General features: G+C 35.4%; 1 protein-coding gene across 1 annotated transcript in view; it reads right to left on the reverse strand.

The window, feature by feature from the left end:
* The window catches only part of CRYBG3 (crystallin beta-gamma domain containing 3), a 129,107-nt gene that overhangs the window by 33,818 nt on the left and 78,919 nt on the right, over positions 1-16,370 (reverse strand). Inside the window, exons 11-15 of the mRNA XM_023216027.3 lie at positions 14,731-14,864; positions 11,641-11,767; positions 6,347-6,489; positions 6,104-6,230; positions 4,870-4,902 (exon numbers count right to left, since the gene is read on the reverse strand). Of these exons, the coding sequence (XP_023071795.2) occupies positions 4,870-4,902; positions 6,104-6,230; positions 6,347-6,489; positions 11,641-11,767; positions 14,731-14,864 (564 nt within the window). The remainder of the gene's footprint in view (positions 1-4,869; positions 4,903-6,103; positions 6,231-6,346; positions 6,490-11,640; positions 11,768-14,730; positions 14,865-16,370) is intronic.

Consider the following 16,370-nt stretch of genomic DNA (forward strand, 5'->3'; position numbering starts at 1 on the left):
AGCTTATAGTTATATACAACTACATTTCTACTTTAGTCAATTTTGTCGAGAAAAATCCATGAAATCTCAACTATAATTCCCTTTAGACCAGATATATAATAATCTACAACTCTGGTAGCCTTGAATCTACAATAGGAATGAAAAAAAATTAAAGAGCCCGTAAACATTTCATAATACACTGGAGACTTGGAACAACATGGCCCACAGGTCCACCCTGCACTGACAGGCCTGCACTAGGGCACAGAACACATCATAAGAGACCATCTGCTCGTGCTGTCATTCAAGGATAAGGCTTTTCTGAGCAGCTAATGTTCACCTCCCTCGTCTTCCCTTTTCTTAGAAGAATTGTTTCTTGGTTATCTCATTCTGCTCTGACCTTACTTGATCTGTTATCAAAGATCAGTCAGAATCAGGGAGGTGAGAAAACTAATTCCCCATGATCATCTGTGGTTTGTACAACACCACTTCCGACTGTGAAACCACACTGTATTTGGAGCATTAAAACATCAAGGGACTTCTTGCCTTAAGGAGATGTGATCCAGCAAGTTTCTGTTGTAGTCCTTGTAGCAGATACAGAGGATAGCAAAGAAATGAACTCCAAACCAAGACATACTTAGGTTTTTTAACTTAAAGACATATAAAATGTGAGGCTAAAAAGCAAGTCACTTTTAACCTCCAAAAAATGCAGAGAAATTTCTCCTGCATGGAAATTCTTGGTAAAAATTAAAGAAAAGCCACATGAGACGAGAGACATGTTGTCTTGCTCACTAACTACATTCCCAGTTAATTAGTTGTATACTGCTGAACTGAAGATTTATACTTCACCATTTTCACAATGAAGCCATGAAACATCAAATCCTGGACTACTGATAATGCCAGTGAAGCATATTTCAGATGGTATATATAGTAGCCACCTCCAGTTTTTTGTCTCAGTCTTCATACCCAGAAAAATTAATTAAAATCCATATACACATGCAGAAATAATGTTATAAAGTATCTCTTGATTTGATGGGTTAAAATAGTCTTTGTTCAAACTTTAAAAACTGGGTTAAATGCTTATCTGAGTTTACTAGATGAGATTTGGTATATGATTCACCCAGAATTAGACCAACTCTACAAAAATATGCCTCATTTTGATCACCTTATCAATCCTCAAAACAGAACAATTCTCATAATAATGTTCTGAGGATCGACCATACAGAAACCAACTCTGAGCGTACTGATTATAATAATTAACCTGTGGTTTCTACTCTTGGTGAAATTAAGTGACAGAGCCTTGGAGAAATTAAGTCCTTGGAAAAACTAGCTGGATAAATGACCATGTTGGCTTCCTTTACAGAACAATGGATAACAAATATACAAAACAACTCAGGTTGCTTAAACCAAGGCAAATAGACAAACAAGAGATGAGTGTTTTCCAAACTATACCCATCCTTCTGTGCCACGTATGGCTCAATCCCTAACAGCTCCCCAACTGGAAATAGAAGTGAAGGAAAAAAAGTATCCCTCTGGTTTGCTTTTCACATATATTATTGTATTTCTTTCTTAGAACTACGGTTTGAGCAGAAATTATCTCCCCTATATTACGAAGATTTCACAGAAATTCTTTTTGCTACATAATTTTCATTTATAATATATGCTAACAATATGTGGTAATATATATCTTTAATATAATATGATAAACTAAAAATGCAATGAACTACTGACAAAACACAGAAGCTGTGCTTACTTATTCTACAATATCAGCATTATTTTAATGTAATTTTACTTACTCCAATACTAAAATAATTTCTATGAGACACTTTCTTCCCTGTCTAAATAAGACTTTCTCTAGCCCTTTGAGCCTCCCTCATAGAAATATGTTGATTATTAAGGAAAAGTCTTGTTTCTATTATTCTGTTACATCACATCTTTCTCATACTGTAGTGTTATATATTTCTCATATTGGTTATATATTGTACAATGATTTCATTTCCCTTATTAATCATAAAGGTTTCCTTTACTGAAATAATTCTTCCTAAGTATTTCTGTGATTTGGCTCCTATAAAAATGATCTGGTTAAAGTGCTACAAAGAAGTGTTTTCTCTTTACTGCTTGTAAATCTTACTGTATTTGCCTAAAGCTGTCATTTTCCTATCCCCTATACATGAAAACAGTAGCAACAATTATTGCAGATCCTGTGATCACTTTAAAATTCAGTGAGGCTAAATTATCCAATACAAGAAAATACCTAGTTGCTTTTCTTGGTGAGAATCATGCATAAAATGGAACAGGGGCTCAATATTTAAATAAATCCAAACATTTAATTATATCTGGAAATGGACTTTAAAAAGATTCTAGAAACAAAAAGTACTTGGCTGAGTCAAAGGGGAGAACTGGTTAGAATTTCTAGAGAATGATGCCTAATTACAACCGCCTCTGAAAACTAAATTCACTGTTATAAGATTTAATCTAGTATTAGATTTCAATATTCAGGACTTGTGGTAACAGAGATGATGACGATATGCAGATAATACATATTCTGTTTGGTTTTTGTTTGGGAGGGAAATTTTTTAAAAAATGTCACTTGCTAACGGTGAAGAATTCTATAGCGATCCTGTATATCTTGAGTTGCTAATTAGACACAATGACCAAGCTTCAGCCTTCAGAAAAAAAAAAAAAAATCTTCTCAATAAAAGGTGGTGTTCTCTGCATGTTCTCACTCATAAGTGGGAGTTGAACATTGAGAACACATGGGCACAGAGAAGGGAACAACACACACCAGGGCCTGCTGGGGAGTGAGGGGTGAGGGGAGGGAACTTAGAGGACTGGTCAATAGGTCCAGCAAACCACCATAGCACACGTATACCTATGTAACAAACCTGCACATTCTGTACATGGATCCCACCCCCCCCCCTTTTTTTTTAGAAGAAATAAAGACAAAAAAATTAAAACAAAATAAAACTTTCCTAATCCCAAAACAAAAAATAAAATTAAAAAATAAAAGGTAGCGTTCCACCAATATCTCAAATAAGCCACATCTCCTCATGATATGTTTCCAGAACAGTCATTAACAATATTTTCAATCATCATAACACTCATAATGTATACTAATCCCTATACACCTACATTTTCTGGCTTTTCCCCTCTTAGGTTGCTTAAGGTTCCCCTTAAAATCACCAGCATAAAATAATTCCCTCTCTGACTTGAGCTCTGAAATGAAGTACCCCATCTGAACACAGCATCTGTATTGCCAATTTGGCTGTTGTTAACTACTGCCTGTTGAAGAGAAAATACTTTCTAGTTATTGAACAGAACCAGTGTGTCAGCCAAGATCTGTTTAAGTAAGTATAAACAAGAAGAATGTCTGAAAATTTGATCCACTGAAAATAACAAGACCTTTGATACTGGGTAAACTAAGAATGTTTTGTTCATGTGTTACTAAATATCCAGTTATCATACACCTGTCAGAAATGCTTATTCCACAAGGCAATAACTTAGCCATCCCCAGAAAAATGAAGTGGAGCTGATTTCACTGGGCGTTTTCTGCGGCTTCCTCTCTTCCAGTTAGACTGGAAATACTATAAAGAAAATCCTCCCAGCAATCTGCCCCAAACAAGGAAGTCCATAAAAAAAGAACAAGGAGGTAGGAGCAGGAGAAAGAGAGATTTAAAAAACGAGGCTTTTTATCTGTACTTAGAACTCAAAAAATGTGCAGTTTGAAATAATTTCTCTTTCTTCTATCTACTCATGTTGTTTTGATTCATGTGAAAAAACACTTTAAAAATCCACAGTTGGGAGTTTTCAAAATTTCAAAATAAAAATCTGGCAGGAAGTGTCTCTAAATACAACAACTCAATTATATTCAGAAAGGAAATGTTCCCAATAGGCCTGAGCTAATCAGAAAATAATAAAACCCAAAAGCATTGTGAATGGAAAAATGGTTAAACTAAGCTGGTCTGAAATAAACACTGACATGAATATGAAAAACATACACATTCAGAGAAAAACACTGAGCATTATGTAAAGGCAGCAAATGCCAAATATTTAAAAGTAATCGCTATATTTGGCTTTTTGACAACAATTTTTCTGAATTTGTAATTTAAAATAAAACAAAGGAAGCAATGTCTCTCACCCCTCTTCCTTCTATAGTTGTACTGCTCGTGTGATGATTATGTCTTTATTTGATGTAAAACCCTGAACATGTGGTTTTGTCAAGTGTGGTCCGTACTAGAAACGTCTCTTTTGCTACTTCTAGTTGTGTATATGGCACTTACTTAAATTCTGAATCTCAGATTTATTATCTAAAAATGGGAGTAATACTGACCTTACGGATTTATTAGAAACGTTAAATAGGTACAATTTCTAGCCCTCAGTAGAAAATAAACAAATGTTGGGCTCCAAAGTATTATCCAGTTCCCTTTAAACAATTACTACAGTAGAAATGAATATAAGGTTTCAAGTTCACTAGCTCAGAAATATTTGATTATAGGTATTAGAAATACATGTACATAACAAGCATGCCAAGACAGTGACTTTTCCATGGTAGTTTGCTCTTCCAGAGATAAATATAATATTCTATGAAGAATGTGACACTGAAGAAAGAATGGACGATGGGAAAGAAAGAGTGCCAGAAGTTCAAAATGACCCTAAAGTGGTCAGAGCTACAGCTCTGTCAGGAGAAAACAAAAGGAAGTGTGACAAACCCAGTCTAATACAACCACTGACAAAGATGTAAATTCTTCTGCTCATAGATACCAAGTGCAATATAATCTGCTCTGCCAGAGAGACACATAAAAGTTATCTGCAGAAAAGAGAAAGATTTGAGAGAAAGGGTATAAATGCTTTTAGTAAACAATTTAACAATTATAAGAGTATTTTTAAACATACCAAATGCGGAGGTTCATTTATCCCAAGTGGTTCCTGAAAACATATTAAAACATTTTCAAAATTGTAATCACATAATCTTAGTTGTCTTTTTGAAAGTTTTGAAAATATCCTTTGAAAAAAATTTTTTTTTCTTTTTTTTTTACTTGCTTTTCTGAGAGAGTATTCCTCTGTTGTCCAGGCTGGGGTACAGTGACACAGTCCCAGCTCACTGCACCCTTGATCTTCAGGACTCAAGCGATCCTCCCAACTCAGCCTCCCAAGTAGCAGGGACTACAGTCATGTGCCACCACGCCCAATTAATTTTGCTTATTTTTTGTAGAGAGGAGGTCTCACTGTGTTGCTCAGGCTGGTCTCAAACTACCAGGCTTTAGCGATCTTTTACCTTGGCCTCCCAAAGTGCTGGGATTGCACACCTGTGCCACTGCAACCAGCTTGAAAAAATATTTTGATGGTTTGACCTATTTATGAGACTCTTTGAATTGGCTATGGCTCTCAAATAACCTACTGAATTCTCTTATAATAATTTTAGTATTTATAACTAATTCACTTTTAAGTAATATTGTAGGTGGAAGAAAAATATGGCCTGGTGCCCATTACAAAGAAGGAGTGTGAATTTCTGAACATTATCTCATGGGCACTCATTGTTCTGCAGGGTTTATTATCCAAACTGGCCACACTCTTCTACAACTTCATGAATTTGCATACAAGGAGATAATTCCTTCTTTGTGAAATGCCTTTCTGCCTAGAAAAATTGCTTTTATCCTTTAAACTATCACTCAATTCATCAATACATCCTATTCTGAGGCAAAGTCTTCAATTCCCCAGGCACTGAGTGATCCCTTTCCCTGCTCCCCTGCACTGCCTACACACTTCATTTTCTCACTAATCATACTACCATTAATTGTCCATACATCTATCTCCTCTGGGAGACAGAGAACCATTAGGACAGTCTTATTCAATTCTTATCTTCAGTGATTAGCATAGTGTCCAACACATCAGAGACACTAAATAAATGCTGTTAAGTGAATGAACTGATCAAATTACGAAGTCATCTCGTTCATGTGTTAATATCTACTACTCTATGGAGTCTACAGAAATTCAATTGCTATTGCATTTTCTTTCTATATACACACATGACATCATTCAACAACTCCACTTTTAAAAAGTGCTTTCCACATATTCAATTGCATACTATTACATGATGCAGCATTGGCTATATTCATACTTCGCTCACCAGTTGGATTGGTCGTATCGACATGATTATATTACTTGATCCTCCCCAGTCAAAAAAGCATTTGTATTTCCCTTTTTCTAAAATGTATTGTTCTCCACAGAAGAACTTTTGCTGGTAGGCAACCCATCTAGTAGGGAAAAAAGAAAAAACAAAAAAATAAAAACAAGTGATATACAATTGAGCAAACAACAATTTTAAATACCAAAGACTCTCTCAAGTTTCTTAGAGGAGGGGGCAACTTACACTCCACTTTTAACATGAATGGATCTTGTTTTACTGCCAAAGCCAATTTCTTCCAAATCAGAAATTTCCTGATTTGTAATGTCAATAAACTTCCCACTTTCTAGGTCAGATTCAAACAGTGTGACAGAAGATTCTATAAAATTCTAAAAGGAAAAAGAGGAAAGTTTAGGAAAACATACATATTCTGTTTTATGGACTGCTCTTATCTTAGCAAAATATCACATACTGATGGGGTAATTTTTACACAGATAACTCCAGGAACAATTTTAGATGGCCCCGGAAACAATTTTATGGTTATTACTTCCACATAGTTTAAAGGAAAAAATCAGCCTGAATTTACTTTAATTGGGAAGATATAACATTTTTATATAAATAGTTATTTAAACAGTTTAGTTATATAAACAGTAAATTGCTGAGACTTATAGGCTATCATAAGCAACACTAATTGCCAAGGAAACTAGTCTCGCTTGTGCCTAAGGAACAAAAACTACATGAAACAAAAGTAAATAGTGTACTTTGGCAATGTGTGACAGGATTTTATGAGCTTAAATATAATAGGAAAAATACATATAATTTGCTTAACAAAAAATGCTCATTAAAAAATTAAAATGACGATAGGAAATTAGAAAAATTTATAGTGAGTCAACACATTTAAAACAAAAAATCTCTATGACTCAAATAGATTTTTGGCAAAAAAAGTTCACGAAAGAGAAAATAAATATGCAAATGTCTAATTTCATTAGTAAATTAAAGAAATTCAAACTAAAACAATTAGATAAAACTTTCACTTTTTTTTTTTTTTTTTTTTGAGATGCTCTTGTTGCCCAGGCTGGAGTGCATTGGTGTGATCTCAGCTCACTGCAAACTCCGCCTCCCAGGTTCAGGCAATTCTCCTGCCTCAGCCTCCGCAGTAGCTAGGATTAAAGGCATGTGCCACCACGCCTTGCTAATTTTTTATTTTTAGTAGAGATGGGGTTTCTCCATGTTAGTCAGGCTGGTCTTGAACTCCCGACTTCAGGTGATCCGCCCGCCTTGGTCTCCCAAAGTGCTGGGATTACAGGCATGAGTCACTGCGCCCTGCCAGAACTTTCACTTGGCTGGAGTGCTGTGGCGCAATCTCCGTTCACTGCAAGCTCTGCCTCCCAGGTTCCCGACATTCTCCTGCCTCAGCCTCCTGAGTAGCTGAGACTACAGGTGCCCGCCACCATGCCTGGCTAATTTTTTGTATTTTTAGTAGAGATAGGGTTTCACCGTGTTAGCCAGGATGGTCTCAATCGCCTGACTTCATGATCTGCCCACCTGGGCTTCCCAAAGTGCTGGGATTACAGGCATGAACCACCGTGCCTGGCCCAAAACTTGCATTTCTTAAAGAAAGATCTAAAAGTTCAGTTTTGTCAAAACATTGCTGATGCAAACAAGATTAAACATCTATTTTAGAAAATGACTTAAAAAATAGTTTAAAAAGAAACTGTTCACACTCTCTGACCCTGTAATTCCTTTTTGAATTAAGAAGTCTCCTAAGGGAACTAAATGGTGAGAAACTTGTATGCAAAAATGTATTATTTACAATAGTGAAAAATTGTAAACAACGTAAATGTCTAATGGGTTAATACGCCTTTTACTTTAATAAGCCTTTTACTTCATCCGTCACTTGATGGAATATTAAATATAATTAAGAGTTTTTAACCAACTAACAGAATAAAGTCCAGGGTAAGCCCTATGAGATGACTAGATTACTACCATTGCTGCTTTTCTACACAATTAAGTAACTGCCAAAGTCACCTAGATTTAAATGTAGCTCTTCTGCTTGAGACTAAGGAACAATGATGGAGCAACCTTAAAAACTGTATTCCATTTATATTTTAAAGCACTTGCGTAAGTTAGTAGAATCTCAGGTACAGTACTGCCTACTACTAAGAGAACACTACTGAGCAATTGCTTCAGGCCCAAAGATAAGTCTTAAGGATCAGTAATTTGATTACTTTTAAATTCCACAAAATCCCTCAGCTGAGTCCTTGCATTACAATCTCCAGAGGGCAATGTGACATGAGACATTGCTGGACATCTATCAGATCTAAATTAATGTATCCATTAATTTAGGAGAAAAAAATGGTCTCCGCTGCATACCAACCTGATGTCGAAGGTCTGAAAAGAGGCCTAAACTCTGAAAATCGCAACAAAAGCAAATATAAAATTAATCTAGTATAAAACTAGGGAAAAACAAGCACACCAAGAAAGTGTTATTGAGGAAGTCAAGGAATAAAAATTCCCTAGTCCCTGGAGCCTAAATACTGCTATATTCCTTTTAGTCCTTGCCTTAAAAAAAAAAAAGAAAAAAAAATCAACTCCAATGTATTTGAATGACTCATTTGGAATTAGGAACACATTTCTGGTTGTCCACTCCAAAGCACTCCATGACACAGATCACATGATCTCTAAGGAACATGTCCGGTATTTGACCTTTGTAGATCCAGAGTGTTCCATATACTGGAGCCAGGACATGTGAAAACTGTATTGCACTATGCAGCTCTTCTATCTGTCCTCTAGTGTATTTTCTATTACTTCAGTGGAGATCTAAATGCAGTGCTTCACTCTTCCCCAGGCTGGACACATCTCAGCCTCTGTACGGGGTAACAATGTCTCACATCAACTCTACCTATTAAGTCACAGAGGGCTGTCACAGCTCCAAGAACTTTAAGAACTCCTTTCCAATAATAATGCTGTGTCTGGGGAATATACAATTTTTCTAAGTATAATTTGATAAGCAAGTTTTTAAGGCATGTTCACAATATGTACATATATATTTTATATTGTCTAAATACATGTAGATATTTTAGTGTATTTCATCTGGAAATATTTTAGTGAATGTAAATGTAAATGGTAAAGTGTCTGAAAATCATGTATTAATTATATGTGTGTATTGGTCTGTAATGTGACCCTATATTTATAGCTACAAATGAAATGCTAGTAAGTCTGAATGAAATCCAGTTTTTTATTGTTAAGGTACTTTTTAAGTTTAAGCATTCTGGAGCAATGGAAAATGGATAATCTCACATGGGCTCTAGAGTAAGACAGACTTGCCCTCAAATCACAGGTCTACACTTGGGCACAGTACTTAACCTCTTAGACAATCAGTTTCTGTATCTCTAACACAGGAATCATAAGAGTCTCCAATTCGGAGTCTTTGTGAAGATTAGTACAAATATGCATATAAAGCCATTAGTAAGTTCTTCACAAATGTTAAGATTATTATGAGGATTATAATAACATCTTTAGCTATGAGCTAACAACTAATATTTTAATTGTTAAAAAATCTAATTTAAGGAGGACAGAAGAGAAGATATTGTTTGAAGGGTATTTTTACTTATATATTAAAAAAAAAAAAAAAACGGCCAGGTGAGGTGGCTTATGCCTGCAATCCCAGCACTTTGGGAGGTTGAGGCGGGTGGTGGGTGGGTCATGAGGTCAGGAGATCGAGACTATCCTGGCTAACACGGTGAAACCCCATCTCTACTAAAAATACAAAAAATTAGCCAGGCATGGTGGCGGGCGCTTGTAGTCCCAGCTACTCGGGATGCTGAGGCAGGAGAATGACATGAACCCAGGAGGCGGGGCTTGCAGTGAGCCAAGATTGTGCCACTGCACTCCAGCCTGGGCAAGAGAGCAAGATTCCATCTCAAAAAAAAAAAGAAAAAAAAAAAAAAAACCTGTCATCATTTTTGTACATGCCCAAAACTTTTGTTTGCAGTAGTAATTAGCATGTTTGTTTCTGCTATTTTTTCTATTATGTATTTTAGCCTCTGTCTGTATCAAATATCTCCTAATTATTTAGCTATGTAGTTGCAATATTTGTAACTTTCCACATTTTCTACTACTGGGGGATTTCAACTAGTGACTTGGGGTTTGGTCTTTTGTTATGCTTGCTTTAAAGTAATCTTTAGAAGACACCATCAAATTCAGGGATGAACATTTACAGCATTAGCAATGCGCCACCCAACTTTTTCTTAAATAAGCTGGGAGAAAATTTTAATTATTCAATACTGGGTGGACGATGCTTTGAATAATGAGCCATGATTTCCTCAGTGTACATGGTCACAAATGATCTAAAGCATAAAGAAGGCTCTGTCTTGCTTTGTCTTGCTTACCTTTTAGATATCAAGACACGGCTAAATAAAGAAAAATCCCATGGTCCTTGTGCAGTACAATTGTAGACTAAATATATCACAAATTATTTATCTATTGCTCAAGCAATCCCAGTGCCTAATCTTCAGTGGATTGTTTTATAGTTCTTTCAGGTAGAATTAGTTTCCAACTCATTTGGTACAGTCACCAGAAAGATCTTTCTAAGTCATTAATGTAATCATGCTTACTAGGCCTAAAATCCATCAACAGTTCATGGTCAACTCAGGAAAAAAAAATCTGAACTCCTCAATCTGGTCCTTCATTATCTGGCTTTAGACTCATCTTTCCAAAGTTCTCCCTAACATCCCGAGTTAACCACATTTCCCTAAATATGGCAAAATTTCGCTTACATGAGGGTTTCTCAATCTCAGCACTATTAATATTTGGGACCCTGTAATTCTCTGTTGTTGGGGGCTGTCCTTCACATTCTAGGGGTTTGGCAGCAACCGTTGCCTCTGCTCTGCAGGAGTAGCACCCTTGCTCCTGATATGACAATCCAAAATGTCTCCAGACATTGCCAAAGGCCCCCTAAGGGGTAAAATCACCCCCAGCTGAGAATTAATGGCTTACAACCTTGACTTTACACATTAACGTGTTAATCTCTTGCTAAACAGGCACCTACCTTTTTCCTTCACCCTGTTCTAGAACTTCTTCACTTGGTTAACTCTTTTTTGAACTTGAAATTTCAGCCAGCTGTCATCTTTTCCATGAAGCCCTCTCTATTCAAGTGGGGATAACTGACCAACTGACCTTTTTCTGGGAACCCTGAGTACTGTGTACTTAATACAATCATAGCCAAGCAATAACAAACATTTATATAAGTGCTATCTTCCTTACCAGACTGCCTGCTGTGTAAATGTGGGGGCTGAGTCTGGCCACTCCTGGCATCTAACAAAGAAGGTACTCAAAAAATGATTATGGAAACAATGGGTGAAAAGTTAAAAAAAAATCCATAATAATCATTGCAGTTAAGAAAAATAGGCAAGTTGCATAAGCAGTTGAGGTTAATGCTCTTCTATTTTATAATCGTATGTTCTATCAGGAGTCATGTCCAATTTTTGTGAACAGATTTTTTAAAAGGTAGAACACTAAGGATAAGGAAGATAACTCACAGCTTGTAAGTACCGGAAAGACAAGATAGGGCCACTTAATGCACCACAAGCATTACTGTCTTCAAAGTCTCCTTCTTCAAGCAGAAACTGCTGGCCTTTAAAATGTTCTTTTTCATAGGCAACCCACCTAGAAATACAGGGGACACCCAAATGACCCATTAATAAAACTGTAGTCAAGAAAGCAAAACAGAGACAATCAAGATAAACCTCATAGTGGCTCATCTTCATATTGTAAAAAGCAGCACATTAGTTTTGTTTCATTTACAAAGATAGACAAATGGTGTGTGCTTCATAGATCAATAATTTTTATAATTTGGGGGCTTTTCCCAACAAAAGGTTAATTATAGAACTGCAACAGAGCAATGCTTTTTAAATGTTTATGGTGTGACTTGATACTACAGCAAAAGGTGGTCAGAGAACAGTGTGTCAAGTAAATATAATACGAAGTGCATAGAGCCAATGAGAAAGGACACAAATTTACATGGAGATCCAAAGATAATCATTTTTATTTTACTAATTAAGCCATTCTGGAACAACGGAATGACTTTTACATGAAACATTTATTCAGGGTTTAAATCAAGTGAATCTGTCACCAGGCTTCAGTTCTAAAACAAAATACAAGATGGTTTATCAAAGAGGAACCAAGAAATTCTACTGAGCTGTTATTAGCCTCAGGGCCCTACATGTATACAAGGACATCTGTAGATACTTACAGGTGAGAAATGTTGGTCCCACTACTTTCTTGACTTCTAATCTAAAACTATCAGTATAAGACACTGAAAAATATAATGTTATTAAGCTCCTCCATAAAGCTTACCTTTTTATAAGCTAATCCATAGTATCTAATGCAATGTGGGCATAGATGGCTCATGAAACAAGTTGGCCTTCTCGAATCTGCCTTTAGCCACACTGCGTAGTTAGGCTGAGTGGCCCTCCAATAGTGCAGATTCCAAGGGTGACTATTTCTGAGCTCCAGGGTTGGGAACTTTGAAATTCAGGAGCTTAACAAAATAAAGCCTAGGAAGGCTGCCTACTACTGCTTTTTCTTTCTTCACTCCTACTGTGGTTGTGAAGATACAGAAAATATTCCAAATAATTGTTTTCATAGGGCACAAAATAGCAGCCATTAATTGTTACTTCCTCTCCCCTTTCTGTAAGCATAGGTATGATGGTGGGGCACAAGGTCCACATGAATTGGAATAAACCTATAAACCTATTTATACATCTCAGTATATCTGTACTATGGAAATGAACTAACATTATTTTATTCTTCAACTATTATATGAAAATAAATTTCACAAAACTTCTTTTAAATTCTAAGCTTTATTTTATATAAGTGTGGCTACTCAAAACACGCTTTTATTTATATCTGAATGGGAAAAGAAATAAAAGGTATAAAAGACCTTAAAGGATCGATTAAGATTCACAAATTCATTATATGACAGTCCACTAATCATGTACTCAGTTTTTCTTAATAGACTAAGTTTTGGTTAAGATTCACTTTATATATCCATCTGGTATATTTAAAGATAGGTGTTATCTGAGAAAAGTTAAGAAACATTAGTTTTACTTTCCCCAGATTCCTCAAGATGGTTACAGGGATGGAGTCCATGCTACCTACAGATACAAGTAAACAACAAAACCAAAAAACAGTAGTAGTTGTGAAAAAATAATCAGCTATTCCTCTTTAAATGGGGACATCACATCTTTCTTCTGCAGTTGTCACAGACAAATGAAAGTTTGTATCCTGCATTACAAGTCATGTTTACTTAGGATTTTTACAAAATATCTATTTTAAAAAAAACCTTAGAGAATAACAATGTACATCACACAGAATTTTAGCAGATAATTTTCTATGCAGCAGAAAATTGGTTTTAACCTAAGTCAGTCTAGTTAATAGGAAAAACACTTAGATCTCAAAGGGAGGAAAAGGCAAAAATATTTTATAGCAGGGTTAACAAGAAACATGTGTGTTCACAAACCAGATAATATTACAAATAAACACAATAAAAATGTGTTTATCCAAACCATATTTGTTCTTCAAGACCCAAATAAAATTTTTAAATTGAAGGACAAGGAAGTGATTAATATGTCAGATTAATAATTGATATAATCTACATATCCAGCATATATAATCTCTTACATTTTTATTTTGACTAGTATGGCTATTACTTAATTTACTGCCAGAAATTGCAAAGTCTGGTTCTCTAAATATAGATCCTTGAGTGATCTCAAACAATTCACTTAACTTTTGTGAATAAAGTATTTTAGTAGCATCTTTTACTAGAGTAGCTAATAGCAAAATTATATGATGTTACTGCAAATATCAAGAGATACTGATAATTAAAACAAATTAACATTCCCCAAAAACCAATGTATCAACAGAGAGACAATAGAATGTTTCTAGAGAGATTCCAGTATTGGGTTGACAATGATAAATAAACAATGAGGACAGTTTCTTCTTCATTGTTTCACCTGCCAGGATACAAATATAAAGGTACATCCCAGGCTCATCATAGATTTGGGAGGCTTCTGCAGCAGTAACTGCTGACTAAGACTGGGATGGTAGCAATCAATGATGGTTACACTTGGGATTATATCCAGGGGTTCCTAGAGAGCTTCCTCAAAAGCAGTTCAGAGTCCGGGGGGCAACCAATGTCAAAAATCCTTGACTTTGGAAACATACAACACAGATCCTTTTTTAATAAGGGAAGGCTCACTGCCAAGGTCCTTGGTACGTAAGTCAAGTATGATCAACAGAACAGTGGATAAAAACTGGGGCTCTCATTCACGTTCATAACTTGTGAAAAACCTAATTTTATTTTGCAATTCTTATAGTCTATCCTGTGTTCAGAAATACAAGGTGTTGAAGTTTTAGAAACTATTTTCTACATTTAATAGATCTCAAAATCTTTAATAAAAACAAGAGTCCACAGAAAACCATAAGTAACTAATATTTTTTACTTTCCATATTACAGAAGAAATGTATATTTTTAGATTAAAAACATTGTTTTTGCTTCACTTAGCACATTTTTGTGCTGACCTTCAAAAATAGACTACTAGAGCAAATATCAAAAATACGATACTCACACTCCACCAATGACACGAATTGATCCAATTCTGTGAAAATCTCCATCATTTTTCAAAAAGTTAGGAACAGAATCTATATGCTCACTAAACTCTTTAGCCTGTCCATGGAAGTGAGGTTTTTCATAAATAATGACCTGAAAAAGTATTTAACATGTTTATATTTTAGTATAGATACATATTTACTTAAGTGACACCAAAGACCACAAAATGTACAGGGACTACTATCTATTTTTTTTAATTAATATGAGGAGATTTCAAAAAGTTCACGGAAAAGGTGTATTACAAAAAACTATGCATGGATTGCAAAATTTTTTGCACCAAAATCAACTCCTACTAACTTGTTATAACACATCTGAACGGGATCTAGTTTGAGGTACTAAGAAGAATGAAACAGAAGTTGGAAAAAAGCCCCTATCAGAGCAATACAAATTTTGCTAAAATTGAAGCAAGAATAAACAAATTTATGGTGAAGCTTGGGTAGAAGAATGGTGAAATCACTGATGATTTACAAAAAGTTTATGGAGACAATACCCCAAGGAAATCAGCAGTTTACACATAGATAACTCATTTAAAAAGGGAAGAGATGATGTTGAAGATGAAGCATGAATCGGCAGACCATCCACATCAATTTGAAAGGAAAAAATTCATCTTATTTGAACTCTAGTTGAAAAGGACTGATAATTAACTGCAGAAACAATAGCCAACACCACAGATATCTCAGTTTGTTCAGCCTGCACAATTTCGACTGAAAAATTAAAGTTGAGCAAACTTTCCATTCTATAGGTACCAAGACCATTATGCTCCGATCAGCTGCAGATGAGAGCAGAGCCTTCAACCGAAAATTTAAAAAATGGGATAAAGATCCTGAAGCATTTCTTCAAACAATTGTAACAGGAAATGAAACATGGCTTTACCTGTATGATCCTGTAAACAGCACAATCAAAGAAAGCAATGGCTACCAAAAGATGGAAGTGATCCAGTCAAAGCAAAAGTAGGCCAGTTAATGGCAAGGGTCGTGGCAACAGTTTTTTGGGATGTTCAAGGCATTTTGTTTGTTGGTTTTCTGGATGGCCAAAGAACAACATCTGTTTATTATGAAAGTGTTTTGAAAAAGTTAGCCAAAGCTTTAGCAGAAAAACAACCAGGGAAGCTTCACCAGGAAGTCATTCTCTACCACAGCAATGCTCCCATTCATTCTCTCCTCAAACAAGGTCAATTTCCCAAGAGTTTCCATGAGAAATCATTAGGCATCCACCTTACACTCCTGAATTGCCTCCTTCTGGTTTCTTCCTAATCTTAACGAAAATTCTAAAGGGAACCCATTTTCCTTCAGTTAATAATGTAAAAAAGACTGCATTGACATAGTTAATTCACCAAGACCCTCAGTTCTTTAGGGATGGACTAAATAGCTGGTATGACTGCTTACGAAAGTGTCTTGACAGTGACGAAGCTTATGATGAAAAATAAGGTCTATATTTATTTTCATATTTTAATTCCATTTTTTTCCATGAACATTTTGAAGTCCCCTCATGTATACTTACAGTATAGCACAATGTTGGATATTCACAAAGAATATGTGAGTCTTTATCATCATAAAGGTAAAATATCTTATTTAATAATAAGTTTCTCTCATATTATAA

Source organism: Piliocolobus tephrosceles, chromosome 2 (genome assembly GCF_002776525.5).
Source record: "Piliocolobus tephrosceles isolate RC106 chromosome 2, ASM277652v3, whole genome shotgun sequence".
Lineage (NCBI taxonomy): Eukaryota > Metazoa > Chordata > Mammalia > Primates > Cercopithecidae > Piliocolobus > Piliocolobus tephrosceles.